General features: G+C 35.0%; 1 protein-coding gene across 6 annotated transcripts in view; it reads right to left on the bottom strand.

The window, feature by feature from the left end:
- The window catches only part of ZCCHC7 (zinc finger CCHC-type containing 7), a 244601-nt gene that overhangs the window by 18000 nt on the left and 212823 nt on the right, over positions 1 to 13778 (bottom strand). For all 6 annotated transcript variants that reach the window (XM_014782004.2, XM_004423227.3, XM_087419462.1 and 3 more), the window contains one exon: positions 11604 to 11639. In XM_014782004.2, the coding sequence (XP_014637490.1) occupies positions 11604 to 11639 (36 nt within the window). The remainder of the gene's footprint in view (positions 1 to 11603; positions 11640 to 13778) is intronic.

Genomic DNA, 13778 nt, shown 5'->3' with positions numbered 1-13778 from the left:
TGGAAAGATATTATAGGTATCTATATTTTATTTGCCATCTTAAACATATCTGGGTCTTTATGGCCTTATTTTAAAAATGTATTTCCTTTTTATATTTCCTGGTGCAAATGGACTGCATAAATAAGCAATGTGCTATGAGGCTTCAGACCAGCCGATAAAACCTTTCAATTTTCATGCCAGCTTCTTCTTTTGTAATTCAAATCCGCCTGGAAACTGGCAGCTCTGAAAACTGAAACAAGCACTGCCACAAATACCTTGTAATGCTATCGACCTTGTCTGCCCATGCAGTGAGAAAGGGGGATGCGTATGTGTCTGCAGCCATCCAGATAACACAACTCATTTTTTGTGGGGGGTTGGGTGGGGTGGGGATAACAGAAGCTAGCCCCAGACTGTGCACCAAAAGCAGTCATTACCAGGCGTGCTGGAGAATAAGTCTCTTCAAAATACACAGTGCATTTAAAAACCATATATGAGGCTGAGCCACTGCTGTCATTACCAATTTTAATTTAGCTCCTTCAGTTTGCTAGCCAGATAAACTCTTTAGTGCTGTTTTTTAATCTATTTGCCACATTTTATGTTTAAGATTATAGTAATATGGATAGGAGAAGGAATCACTTTTAGGGGAAATAAAGAAATAGATCCTCTTATCGGCGCCCATCAGAAAGTTCATTAATCAGCCAGGCTTTGTGCCCTCTAAATTGAAAGGTTAAATAATCCTCTCAGGAATATTTCTCGGCCCCTCCGCCAATTGTCCAGAGAGGAGCTGCCATTCATAGCACGCGGGATCGGTGACAGGGTATCTTACCACTGTTTGGACCCCAAACAATGATGGACAAATGGCCTGGTTTACAAAGAATCTTTTAGTACACGGATGGAAAAGGACCACAAGCTTTGATGCAGGGTGGAGGGATGAGGAGGGTGTGGAGACAGGATGTGGGGGAAGGGAAAGAAAAGAACACAAACATGTGTGAATCCATGGACATTTTATCTGAATGTTTGTTGGGGTGGACTATCCATCAGTATACATCTTCCAACCATAGGAAGTGCTTAACATATTCAAATATGCTTATATATTTTACATACATCTGTACATAAAACATCACTGAAAAATTGTAGAATAACAGAACTGCAGCTTTATTATATTTATTAGCTAATATACAGGGGATCCAAATAAACCCCAAGATTTTCATTGTTACCGTAACTCTACACGACCTCCACCACACAGCACTCCCCCAGCCCACACCCTAACCCTGCTTATTCTACTGAAATACTCTTAACCATCAGTTACAAAGGCAGGGAATTCCACAGCTGTAAGGACCTGTTTAAAGGGGGGAAGTAATGCTCTTTTCCTTTTACAATATGCTTCATCTTAGCTCCTGCTTGTCTTAAAATAAAGAACAAACATGGAATAAGAATGCTCTTTGAAAGAATACAAATCACATGCACTGAGAAAGTGCTTAATTTCGTGTTGCCTTTTTTGCTGGACCTATAAGAGAGTACGAGTGGGGGTCTGCAGAACAACTGACAAGCTCTTATACCTCCACATTTTGCTGTGAAATCAGGCTGGGTTTCTGGCGTCAGTCAAGTGAAGGCATGAAGTAGTTTTAGCTGAAGTGCAAAAAGCTGATATGCTGTTTTGTTTCATTCCTCATCTGATTAACATAAACCCTCTACCCCCAGCAGAAAGTATCATAATAGGTGTGAGAATTACTCAATTTCATATTATTTATAAAGGAGGCAAAGATTTACGTAATTTCATTTGCTTATGATAACTATATACAAATGACATTGAAGTTACCACTTAAGAATTATACATTTATTAACTTAATATATATTTTTCAAATGACATCATCCTATCTTTACATGGTACATAGTTAATATGTCATTTTCCTTAGGAGAGGAAGTAGCCTAAATATTTCTGTGATCTACTCTCAAATGTCTTTATAATGATTTTTAGGCAAATCAAATTAAGAAAATAATTTAAGTTTGCTATATTTAATTAAAAGTTACTCACCTACACTTCTAGACAAGAAGACAAGCATAAATACTTAGAAAATGAAAACTGAGGTATATAATTTTGTTAACAAAAGACATCGCTTGTGAGTATTTTAGTTTCCATAATTATAAGATGGAAACATTTTTAGGAGACAGAGAATAAAGAGGTCATCAAGAATCTCATCTTAGGCAAACAATAGTCTTCTTAAAAGGCATTACAATGACTTGAGTTTGGGCTATTAGTCCAGAGGCCACCTCTACAGCTGTGAGGTGTCTATGGGTGTCTGTGTATGGGTGTCTGTGTATGGGTGTCTGTGTATGGGAGTCTGTGTATGGGTGTCTGTGTATGGGAGTCTGTGTATGGGTGTCTGTGTATGGGAGTCTGTGTATGGGAGTCTGTGTATGGGAGTCTGTGTATGGGTGTCTGTGTATGGGAGTCTGTGTATGGCTGTCTGTGTATGGGTGTCTGTGTATGGGAGTCTGTGTGTGGGAGTCTGTGTATGGGAGTCTGTGTATGGGTGTCTGTGTATGGGTGTCTGTGTGTGGGAGTCTGTGTGTGGGTGTCTGTGTGTGGGTGTCTGTGTGTGGGAGTCTGTGTGTGGGTGTCTGTGTGTGGGAGTCTGTGTGTGGGAGTCTGTGTGTGGGAGTCTGTGTGTGGGTGTCTGTGTGTGGGTGTCTGTGTGTGGGAGTCTGTGTGTGGGAGTCTGTGTGTGGGTGTCTGTGTGTGGGAGTCTGTGTGTGGGAGTCTGTGTGTGCGAGTCTGTGTGTGGGTGTCTGTGTGTGGGAGTCTGTGTGTGGGTGTCTGTGTGTGGGAGTCTGTGTGTGGGAGTCTGTGTGTGGGAGTCTGTGTGTGGGAGTCTGTGTGTGGGTGTCTGTGTGTGGGAGTCTGTGTATGGGTGTCTGTGTATGGGAGTCTGTGTGTGGGAGTCTGTGTATGGGAGTCTGTGTATGGGTGTCTGTGTATAGGAGTCTGTGTATGGGTGTCTGTGTGTGGGAGTCTGTGTGTGGGAGTCTGTGTATGGGAGTCTGTGTATGGGTGTCTGTGTATGGGAGTCTGTGTATGGGAGTCTGTGTATGGTCTATATATTGGAGCTCACAGTGTTGAACATGGGCCATGCGCCAGGTATTGTGCTATGTATCATCTCACTGCATACTTACAACAACCCTAGAAGGCACTGCCCCCATTTTTCAGATGAAGAAACTGGGGATCCTAGAAGCTAAATATTTTAACTAGGCTTGCACATCTAGCAGATGAAAGAGCCACATTTGAACAAATGTCTGATTCCAGAGCTGGCATTCTTTTCCCTATATTATAATAAAAATCATTCCCTAGTCAGCCCAATTTTATAGCATGTTTTTCAAAGGACTTCAGTAAAATGAGGAGAAAATGTGGTATAACTATAAATAAAGGAAATGGAAGAGATCCAAGAAAGAGAAAATTGAGATTTTATTGTATAAACAAAGTTAAGGAATGACCCAAAACTGAGTTCCCTTAACTGAAAAGAAATGTGGGGTAATCCACAAATACATCTAAAAGAACAATATTTATGTAAAATTGGTATTTATAGACATGAACATATTACAAAATTATAAAGATGATCTTTTTTATCTAATAGATTTAGTTCTATATGATTTTTGAAAAAGGGAATGAAAACAGTGGAGTAGCTTTATTAACAATTGATTCACACGTGTGAATTTTTTTTACCAAGCTAATATGGATTTCTCAACATTCTGGTTGAATAATTCTTATTTTTGAAATGTGATCTACCAGTGTATTGGTACATAAATTAAGATGAAGGTCTATTTTTATTTTTTTTTGTGACGATGATCAGCACTGAGCTAACGTCTGCTGCCAATTCTCCTCTTTTTTCTTGAGGAAGATTGGCCCTGAGCTAACATCCGTGCCCATCTTCCTCCACTTTATGTGGGATGCCGCCACAGCATGGCTCTACAAGCAGTGCGTCAGTGCACGCCCGGGATCCGAACCGGCGAACCCCGGGCCGCCGCAGTGGAGCGAATGCACTTAACTGCTTGCGCCACTGGGCCAGCCCCAGATGAAGGTCTATTTTAACGCCAAAGATATTTAAAAAATTTTTTCCTGGTTAAATGCTCTCGAAATATGTACTCTTTTTCTTCATATAATATTTTTGATATTTCTAATAAACCCGAGTTGCTGGTCTTGGAGGACCGTTGTTGAGCTGAAAATAGCCAGAAGAAAAAACTTATAAATGCACTAAAATATAACTCTCATGACTTTCTGGTATGTGGGATCAAATGGGAAATGAATTTCAAGTCTAAAATCTGACTGATTTTATCAATAATTCATTATCTTTAAGTCATTTAAGAGATTTTGCTTTTAAAACCCTAAACTTAATTCACTTTAAGTTTACTACTGCAGTTTATACTATAGCAGAAAATATAACACTAATTCAGCGAGACTGTTCATGTCAACAAGTCAGGGGTTCTTTCAGGAGCCTTCTCCTGTAGATTATTCAAACGATTGACCAAAACCCTTAAAGGTTATGGTTGATCATGACTGTGAGTAACCAAGTGATTCCTAAATACTTAAGACTTGTTAGGAATTACTGTAATCTACCAAGTCATTCACATGCATGACTACTGAAAGGAATGTTTAATACAAATATCATTGGTCCAGAATACTTTACCTACTTTTATTCTTGCACTGAAATATCCAGAGAAGATTATGACAAGCTTAATCACCTGGAATATATTTATTTAAGAATAGCATGAATTACCTGTTCAAAGCACATATGAAAAATAATCAAATATGCTAAAATTATTCTACATAATACTTCTATGCTCTTTATGTGTAGTTAACATGACAAAAAACAGGCATCATTCCACATTTCAGATTTTTAAACTACAATTTATTATACAGCCAGATACTGTGCAATGTTAAAAGGTATGAATTTTGAAAGTTCTTAGGCTACCTGATTCTATTCATTTTTGTCATATTGGGGCACTATCTCAAAGTGTAGAGCTGCAAGCAAAAAAAACGACATAGTTTTCTTTGGGATTTTATGAATAATGTATGTGTTTTTTAAGGAGAAGAAAGAAAAGATTTAAAAAATGTTATATATATTAAAATTATAAAGACTTAGAAATGGAATTTAATTATCACAAAATTTAAGTACCAAGAAGAAATTACCCTATGATGACTAAGTATAATTCCTTTGTAAATAAAGGTGAACATACACATAGGGAGAGAGAATTCTCCATTTTTTTATCATCCTCAAGAGAAACATTTGTTAACAGATAAGAAAATGAAGACCATGACAAGTATTTCTTCAAATTTTTAAAATAGAAGTAAAACTTGAAGCCCATATAGTTTATGTAAGTCCTAAATGTCACAGTCTTTGCCCCAGCTACTAAAGAGCAGACAAAAAAGCACAGGGAAGCTACTGTTTATAACAGAGCTTCAGATTCAATTAGTGTATTATTGAGCAACATGTACTACCTAAAAAATGAACAGAAATCACAATGACGGGTGATTAGGACATTAAAAATATTTAAAAGATGGCAAAAACACAGCTGCTTCTAGGCCAAAACATTTACAATGAATCTTTTCTAAATTGAGTGAATGCTGCATATTTGTCATTGTTTGATTATCTGAAACACTTAAATCTACATTAGAATTATTGTCATAAAGCACTTGATATTATTTCAACATATCAACACAAGAAAAAAACCTCAAAATATGCTATATTGATTTCCCATTTAAAACAAATTAATTTTTGCATTAAAATATTGAAAATCAATTAACTTGGGAATTCTCTCTGAAGGGGATGATACCTCAATATTTCTCCGAAAAGAAGAAAATATGAAGGTTTTCCTATGTGCTTCAATAAACAGAAATAAATTATATTCAAATCTAAATAATTTTCTTCTACTCCCATTCAAAAATAAGTTTGTATACATACAATGTCTAAATATCTGAGGAAACACTGTGAAAGGAAAAATAATGTGCATTTATAACTCACAATGTTCACTTTTTTCCCCTTCCTTTCACAGAAGCTTTAGAAAATTGCTTTTTGATGATTTGGCAAATTGTATTTATTTGTAAATGAATCTCACTTATTGAGATTGATAATTCCAGGTTTCATTTGCTTTGAAATTGCATTTTCCAATTGCTTCCAATGATAAGTTCTGGCAAAATGTGGTCCAACACACCAGTGAAATAAAGATTAAAAAAAAAAAATCAGTTGACCTACTCTGTAAAGGTAGTAATTATCTTTTTATACTCAATTCAAAACATAGTAAAAGTGAACTAAAAATTACTAGAAAAATGTTGACACTAAATTCTTTAAGAACACGGTAAATGTTTAAATAAATATAAAAGTATTCATATAAATTTTCCATTTGAAAAATCTTTAAAAATTTTGGTTACCATCCAAATGTATTTTCCAGCTCTGTTATCACAGATGGAGAATTAGAAAGTAAGTCATCAATGCTTATTCGGAAAACTTTTTTTCAGACACCAGGTAAGTTGAAACACAAAGCAGTCTGATTTATCTTGTAGTCCGACAGTGGAAGGGCGGCCCTGAGGGACTACAAGATAGTCCCGTGCCCTCTGAATCATCGGGGCACCATTACATTCACCTCAGTAGTGTTTTAGTATTAAAGGCATTTCTAATGAAAACTAAATCTCTGAAAACTTGACAGAGATGTAATATCTCAATAGCAACACAACCAATCAAAATACTGAAATAGCGAAACCACATACGGAGAGGGAAAAAACTACGATTTAAACAAGAGTACTCCGGGTTCTTGAGGAAGTTGGCAAAGTGAATTGAACTACCAAAATAAGAGCTTCCAAAATGAACTTTTTACAAAGTGTTAGTTTATGATAACTGTACGCCAGGCCTCAAAAAATGGTACAAAGAGGGCCGGCCCCGGTGGCTTAGCAGTTAAGTGCGCGCGCTCCGCTACTGGCGGCCCAGGTTCAGATCCCCGGGCGCGCACTGAGGCACCGCTTCTCTGGCCATGCTGAGGCCGTGTCCCACATACAGCAACTAGAAGGATGTGCAACTATGACGTACAACTATCTACTGGGGCTTTGGGCGGGGGGGGGAGGGAGGAGGATTGGCAATAGATGTTAGCTCAGAGCCGGTCTTCCTCAGCAAAAAGGGGAGGATTAGCATGGATGTTAGCTCAGGGCTGATCTTCCTCACCAAAAAAAAAAACAAAAAAAAAACAATGGTACAAAGAAAAACTTGATTTAAATAACTCCAAAATAAAGTGAGGCTTAGTTCTCATTCTATTGTGGAGTTATTTAACATTTTAAAATACAATATGTAACCAGTTCTATTTTCTTAAAAACACACACACAAACACACACACACACAAAGAAAGACCTATCACTTGGTATCTACTGTGTGGATGGGGTTCTTGTGGGTATTGCAGTTCTGCTTATGCAGCCAAGGAGCTCTCAGAAAGAGATTTAGGATTCCTAATACATACCCCATTGAGAGAGAGAGAAGTATTTTTTTCTATGAAAAGATTCTGGCTTTTGAGGCTGACTTTTGGAAGTTCTTTATTTCTCATTTTAAGTTACTAAAAAAAATTTCTATTTTAGTATTAAGCAGTTATAAAATTGTTACCCACCCTTACATCCAAATTCCAAGATAAAGACTTTTGTATAGCTACAGCCGCACAACCAAATTCCCCGTTCTTCTTCTTTCCTTCTGGACTTTAAGATATAGTTCCAAAGTTAAATTTAAATCTGTAGACATTTAGAGTTACCTACTCTGTGGTATGGCATAGGATGCTTTAGAGAGTAACACTCTCCTTCAGTGTAAAACTTTCATTTTCATTCTGTGAAAAGCTAGAAAATGTATTTCTAAATTGATGCTTCCAGGTAAGGAGAGAAAACTGAGTGGCAAAAGGAAATGATATTGTTAATTATGGTCCATAAGATACACTCTGCCATTCACCTAGTTCAGGTAAGGCTACTATTGATTATTACTAAACTCAGGTCACAACCCTGTCCTAGGCTATAAAGAAAGGCGAGGAAACTCTACTCCTCCCCATTTTCCTAGCAGCGAGTTTTTACTTTTTAAGGTGTGAATTCTAGGCATTCCGAACATTACAGACAAAGAAACATTTAAAATGTAATTCTTCCAAAAAGGTTACATTTGCTTCCTGTTTCAACTTTTATTTAAAATAAAAGGTAGTAGGTTGTAACACATTTTAACAATGCACACAAAGAAATCCAAGCGCAAAATTAAACATAAAAGATGTATTGTCCTTTAAGGTTCTTAACACATACAGCCCCAAAATAAACAGCAAACTCCTGGTTACTTTTTTAGGTAAGCAGATTAAAAACAAGATTAACAAAATGTCCAAAGCATGTCAAATTATAGCCTCTACTAGTTAAAAATTCTATTGGTTGTAAAACTCTGTTGGTGGCCATTTTGGCCTAGGATTTTTAATATAAATGAGGCTAGAAATGACAGGGGATGGGGGAAGGGACTTTCCTTCTTGAATAGTTAAAGGAAGGAAAATTTTATCTAGAATGAGTTATCTGAAAGATGAAAAGGAATATTCAAAGTCAAGCTTTACCAAAATCTGAAAATACAACAGAAATTAAAATACAAGAACAGTGCTATATTACTGAAGATTTAAAAAACTTACTAAACATTTTTTGAAGGAGCTAAAAACATTAACTATTTGGGGAAATTATTAATTGCTAAATAAAAATCTTATTGTTTCTTTTTTCCATGCAGGTCTTCAAATTAATAATCTAAAGTTACTAAATTATATGCCATAATTTTAGTCATTAAAACATGTCAAGAAAAATGACATAGCCAAATAGTTGTTATAATATACATATATATATATATACACACACACATACCTACCTACCTACCTATCTATCTACCTACCTACCTACCTACCTGTAGGGTCTTAAGAGTTTTATTAGCACACACCCTTTAGAATGATGGTCTTAGTTTTTATTAATGTAGTGAAGTCTAGTCAAGCTTGGTTAAAAAGCTATTCTATTCAGATACAAATTGTTAAGGAGACTTTATCTGATCTCTCATGAAATTGCTGAAAATAGTGAACGCTTCTCTTCTTTAATTTTCTTCTTACCTCAGAATGTGTGTTAAGGAATTTTTGATTTGGAACATTTCAGAAGTCCATTTATACTAATCAACTTCACCACCTTTTTTATGTGTTTGAGAAATAATACTCTGTTTAACCTATAGACCTTTTTTCTTTTAAAGAAAGTGATTCCTGGACAAACCTTACATTGTAGTTGCTAAACTTGAGGTTGCTCTGTAAATGTCCTTCTAGTTTTACTGACTGGGAGGCAGATAAAAGCAACTGAAAAGTTCTCAAATGTAAACATCTGCAAACGGGATACACCAATCAATTTTTCCCCCCAAAAATGGTTTATTTTGGGTAAGAAATGGACACTTTTCGTAGATCAAGTGTAGAAATTTCCAGAGTTTTAAGAAGACTGTTTTAAATGAATATACAGTAGCAGTTCTAACGTAGGCTCCACTACTTGGTCATTGCTCTGACTGACACCACATTCACGTGTGAGGGCTACTACGAGTCAATAGATGGCAGTCCACCGCCTAGTAAGAGAGCTGAAGATGACTCAACTCACCATGCATCTTGCTTTTTATTCAAGATTAAGTACTGCTTAATTGCACATATGTGGATATTGCCTATATACATAATTATTTAATTATTTTATTTTAGATGGATTAATATATATGTACACACATTTATAAATATACTAGTTTTGCATTTATACTTGCATAGTAAAGTCACTTTTAATTACTAATTATTAATTTAAACTTGATAATTATGAATTTAATAGTTACTTCAATATTTTTAAAAATTAATCAGGATTCCAGATTGAGACAAATGGATTTTTCAAAGTAATTTTGTTATACCTATAGACAGAATATATTGTTATTCCCTAAAACGCAAATTTATTTTTTCATTGATTTTTCCCTTACTTTTTTACAATTTGTTTTTCAAAAGCCACAATATTAAATTTTCAACTGTTTCTGTTACACTAAATACCAATTTCTATCCTTCTATGTCAGTTATATAAAAGAACAGTTACATAAAAGAACATAGGTGCAAATAATGAAAAGAGTGCCTTTAAAATAGTACCCTCCCACACTTCAAGTTTTCAAGATTGGAATTCTCTAACTTAGGAGAAAAGGGAAAAGAAACCCAAGGACAAATCCATTAGGCTATTACTTAACAAAAATACTGATGAAAAAAATTGCTATGCAGTTACAAAGAGTAATACGATCTTAAAAAGTACAATCTATGATTGGATTCTAATCAAGTTTAGGTTGTATGTATTTCACCATGGTATGTTAGGATAAAAAAACTGCTACATAAGCACAAACATAATGTTCCATATGAGTTACATCTGTAACGTATATGTGTAACATACGGGGGGTGTGTGTGTGTGTGTGTGTGTATATATGTATTTTTTTTTTTTTGGTATTACACTAAAGATTTTAACAAGACCCAATTTGGGATTGAGGGACAGTTAAGGAATCACAGCTTTCTACTGAGAATCTTTAAATAAATTAAGCAGTGATAACAAAATGTGAAAACAAACTACGTGATATTATTTTCTGCTTCTTGGGCCTGTGACAGACATATTGGTAATTTGAGTCTATTTGTTGGTTTACTTTTTATTTCCATAAGAGAAGAGCAGTAAGATGACACAGTTTGTAAAAACTTTACACTTTCCATTTCCATTACTTGTCTTATAATTAAAAACTTCTTAATACTTTAAGCAACAGCTTTTAATTAAATTATACAACTGCATAATTAAAAGAATAATTTTTATTGTTCTCTTACTCAGCACAACATAGTTAATACATTAAAAGAAATTTCTAGTAGGGTTATGATGAATTATTGAAATTATTTAAGCTGAATATTAAAAATAAACTGACTTCATAATACTGAGCATTAGCCAATTGATTCCATAGCAAACTGTTTTCTGCTTCTCCTTAGCCTAAAATCACAATAAAAGGAAACCAGAAAATTGAAAAACTTGAATGGTATTAAGCAGATAGTTATACACTTTGAATAAGTCAAGAGGGGCTGAAGGATATGACAGTTGAATTGTTCTATATGAAAGATACACGAAGCTTTTTCTAGCTTCATTAAAAAGTATGTGCAAATATTCCAGTAAAGCCAGAAAAATGATAATGGAAGATACTGTGGACTGTATGCTTGTGAACTGTAGATAATACAACATTTTAAAGATATTGGATTACTATTATTTTTTATGGTTCCTAGCATACTTTTCCCCTTTAATTTAATGAATATAGTCTGGGAAGACTGAGAGATACCATAATGTAATCATTAAGTGATGTGAATAATAGAAAACAATCAAAATCTTTTAAGAACAGGAGGATAAAGGATAGGGTAGTGGGCAGGGGAGAGGAGAAAAAGTATATTATTGCTTTCTCAGTGCAAAAAATCTTCAGATGTTTATTATCTTCCAGTAGAAGATGCTTGTCTATATTTTATGGTCAGCAGTTTAGAGAAGGGTAAATAGGCTAGGTCTCAGGGAAAATAAAAAAGGTGTTTCCACTCACCGTTAGGTGATACTGCCTCCAGATTTCTGGGCAAGCCTGGAAAATAAAAATATTGATCAGCTGGGAGCATGAAACAAGGTACTTTACAGCCTGTTGGTTTTGGCATAACCCAGCATCCACCGGTGTCGGTCACAGGAAAATAAGAAGCTTAACAGAGAGGGTCTGCATTTCAGCATTTCAGCTTCAAAAACCTGGCTAGACAGTTTAATTGAATTTTACACTGGTTTAACACACTCCCTGCCATTGTCAGAAAGCCAGTAACAAAGTTTTTTCTCTCTTTTTTTCTTTCCAGGTTAGAAGTTTTGGGCACTAAGATGTGATTAAGAGCCATAACTCAGTTAAACTGATAAACGAACAGCAGTGGTCAAAATCAATAAGACTCACCAAGTACACCTTTTAAAAGGACATTTTTGAACCTTGGTAGTATGATAGAAGACAATTTTACAGCAAGAGCTTTTATAATTTATTTATTTATTTTTCCCCAAAGCCCCAGTAGATAGTTGTATGTCATAGCTGCACATCCTTCTAGTTGCTGTACGTGGGACGCGGCCCCAGCACGGCCGGAGAAGCAGTGCGTCGGTGTGCACCCGGGATCCGAACCGCGGGCCGCCAGCAGCGGAGCACGCGCACCCAACCGCCAAGCCATGGGGCCGGCCCTACAGCAAGAGCTTTTAAGAAGACTTCACTGTGGTTATGTATGGCTGATATCTGTTGCCATCTTTTACCTAATCACTTGCTGGTAACTTATAATACTCTATGAAATAGAGTAAAAGGATAATTAAAAAAACAAAACAAAAAACAACCTCAAGAATCTGAAATCCACGCCTTTTCCCTTAAAAGTTGAGTCTTCTTCATTTTTACATTTATAGAGATATAACTTAAAAAAAACAATAATACCTCAATAATTTTGTAAAAGATAGATTTACTGAAACCAGAATAGGTAACAACAAAGCAAAACCAACAGGCAAAAACACTGCAGCAGCAACAATAAAACCGGTTAGGGGACATTTTCTTATGGATATACATGTAAATATTCTTTCCTTACACTTAAATCATAACTCTGTTAAGGAGACACTTTTTCTAATCAAGCTCTTTATGAATAGTTAATGGGTTTACCATCTTCTTAGAAAAAGAACTGTTGATGACAGAAAGTATTTTTTTAAATAACTATATTATAGTAGTAATTTTCATAAATTAAACAACCAAGCTAGGTAAATGGAAATTCCTAAAGTGAACATGAATTTATAGCTTTCGTTTAAAAATGTGTATATATATATACACACACACACACAGATATGTATATACATACACATATTCATGCCTAAAATTAGAATGAGTTAAGTCTTTTTTAAACCTTTACAATCTTTGACATACACTTTGAAACAATTTTTTACCTGATTTGTCATTGCTCTTTCATTTATTTCTCAGGATAGTGATGAAACTAACAAAGATAATTCATACAACCTAAAAATATTATGGGTATGGTAATAATTCAACAAATAACTTTTGAACAGCAAAATCTCTACTGATTATACCATCATAAGTGATTAGACAAAAAAAAAGAGTAGATAAGTTCCAACTACACTAAAAATTTTACCCATTATGCATTTTTAAGTTTAACTATCCTATGTAATTTTCTAAAGAAAGGTATGTAAATTAGACTATTTAGTGGTCAGCTTTCCAATTTAGTTTCATGCAAACTAAAGTGTCTGACTAAAAAAAAAATCTACTTACACAAACACAGTGATTTATGGATGAACAACACTGATCAAAAGGAAACTGTTTTTAAAAAGTAAAAAGTAGCTTCAGAAGGCAAAGACCATGTTAAGTACCAAATAATAGCCACAAACTTGTAAATTACAAAGGTTCTTAAGAATATATACATAAATATCTACTTTCATAAACATATTTATACAAAAGATCTAATGTACAATATACTCTTAAATATTCGTTTCCTATCTTCTTTCAAAAGCTTTTTGCTGCGTATATATAATTTGAGTTGGATTACTGTAGGGATAAGCAAGCAGTTATTTATACATTAGTTATGGGTAGTTCTTGATTAAACCACAGTGTCCTCAGAATAATACGGTTGAAAATCGCAGTCACTGAGTTGTCATACTCTGGCAGAATGCCACTCTGCCATGTAACCTCTTCTTGTGTTGCAGCAATTTAGTA

The sequence above is a fragment of the Ceratotherium simum genome, chromosome 29 (assembly GCF_057802395.1).
Source record: "Ceratotherium simum simum isolate JZ-2026a chromosome 29, ASM5780239v1, whole genome shotgun sequence".
NCBI lineage: Eukaryota > Metazoa > Chordata > Mammalia > Perissodactyla > Rhinocerotidae > Ceratotherium > Ceratotherium simum.
This window is presented reverse-complemented; position numbering and strand designations above follow the sequence as displayed.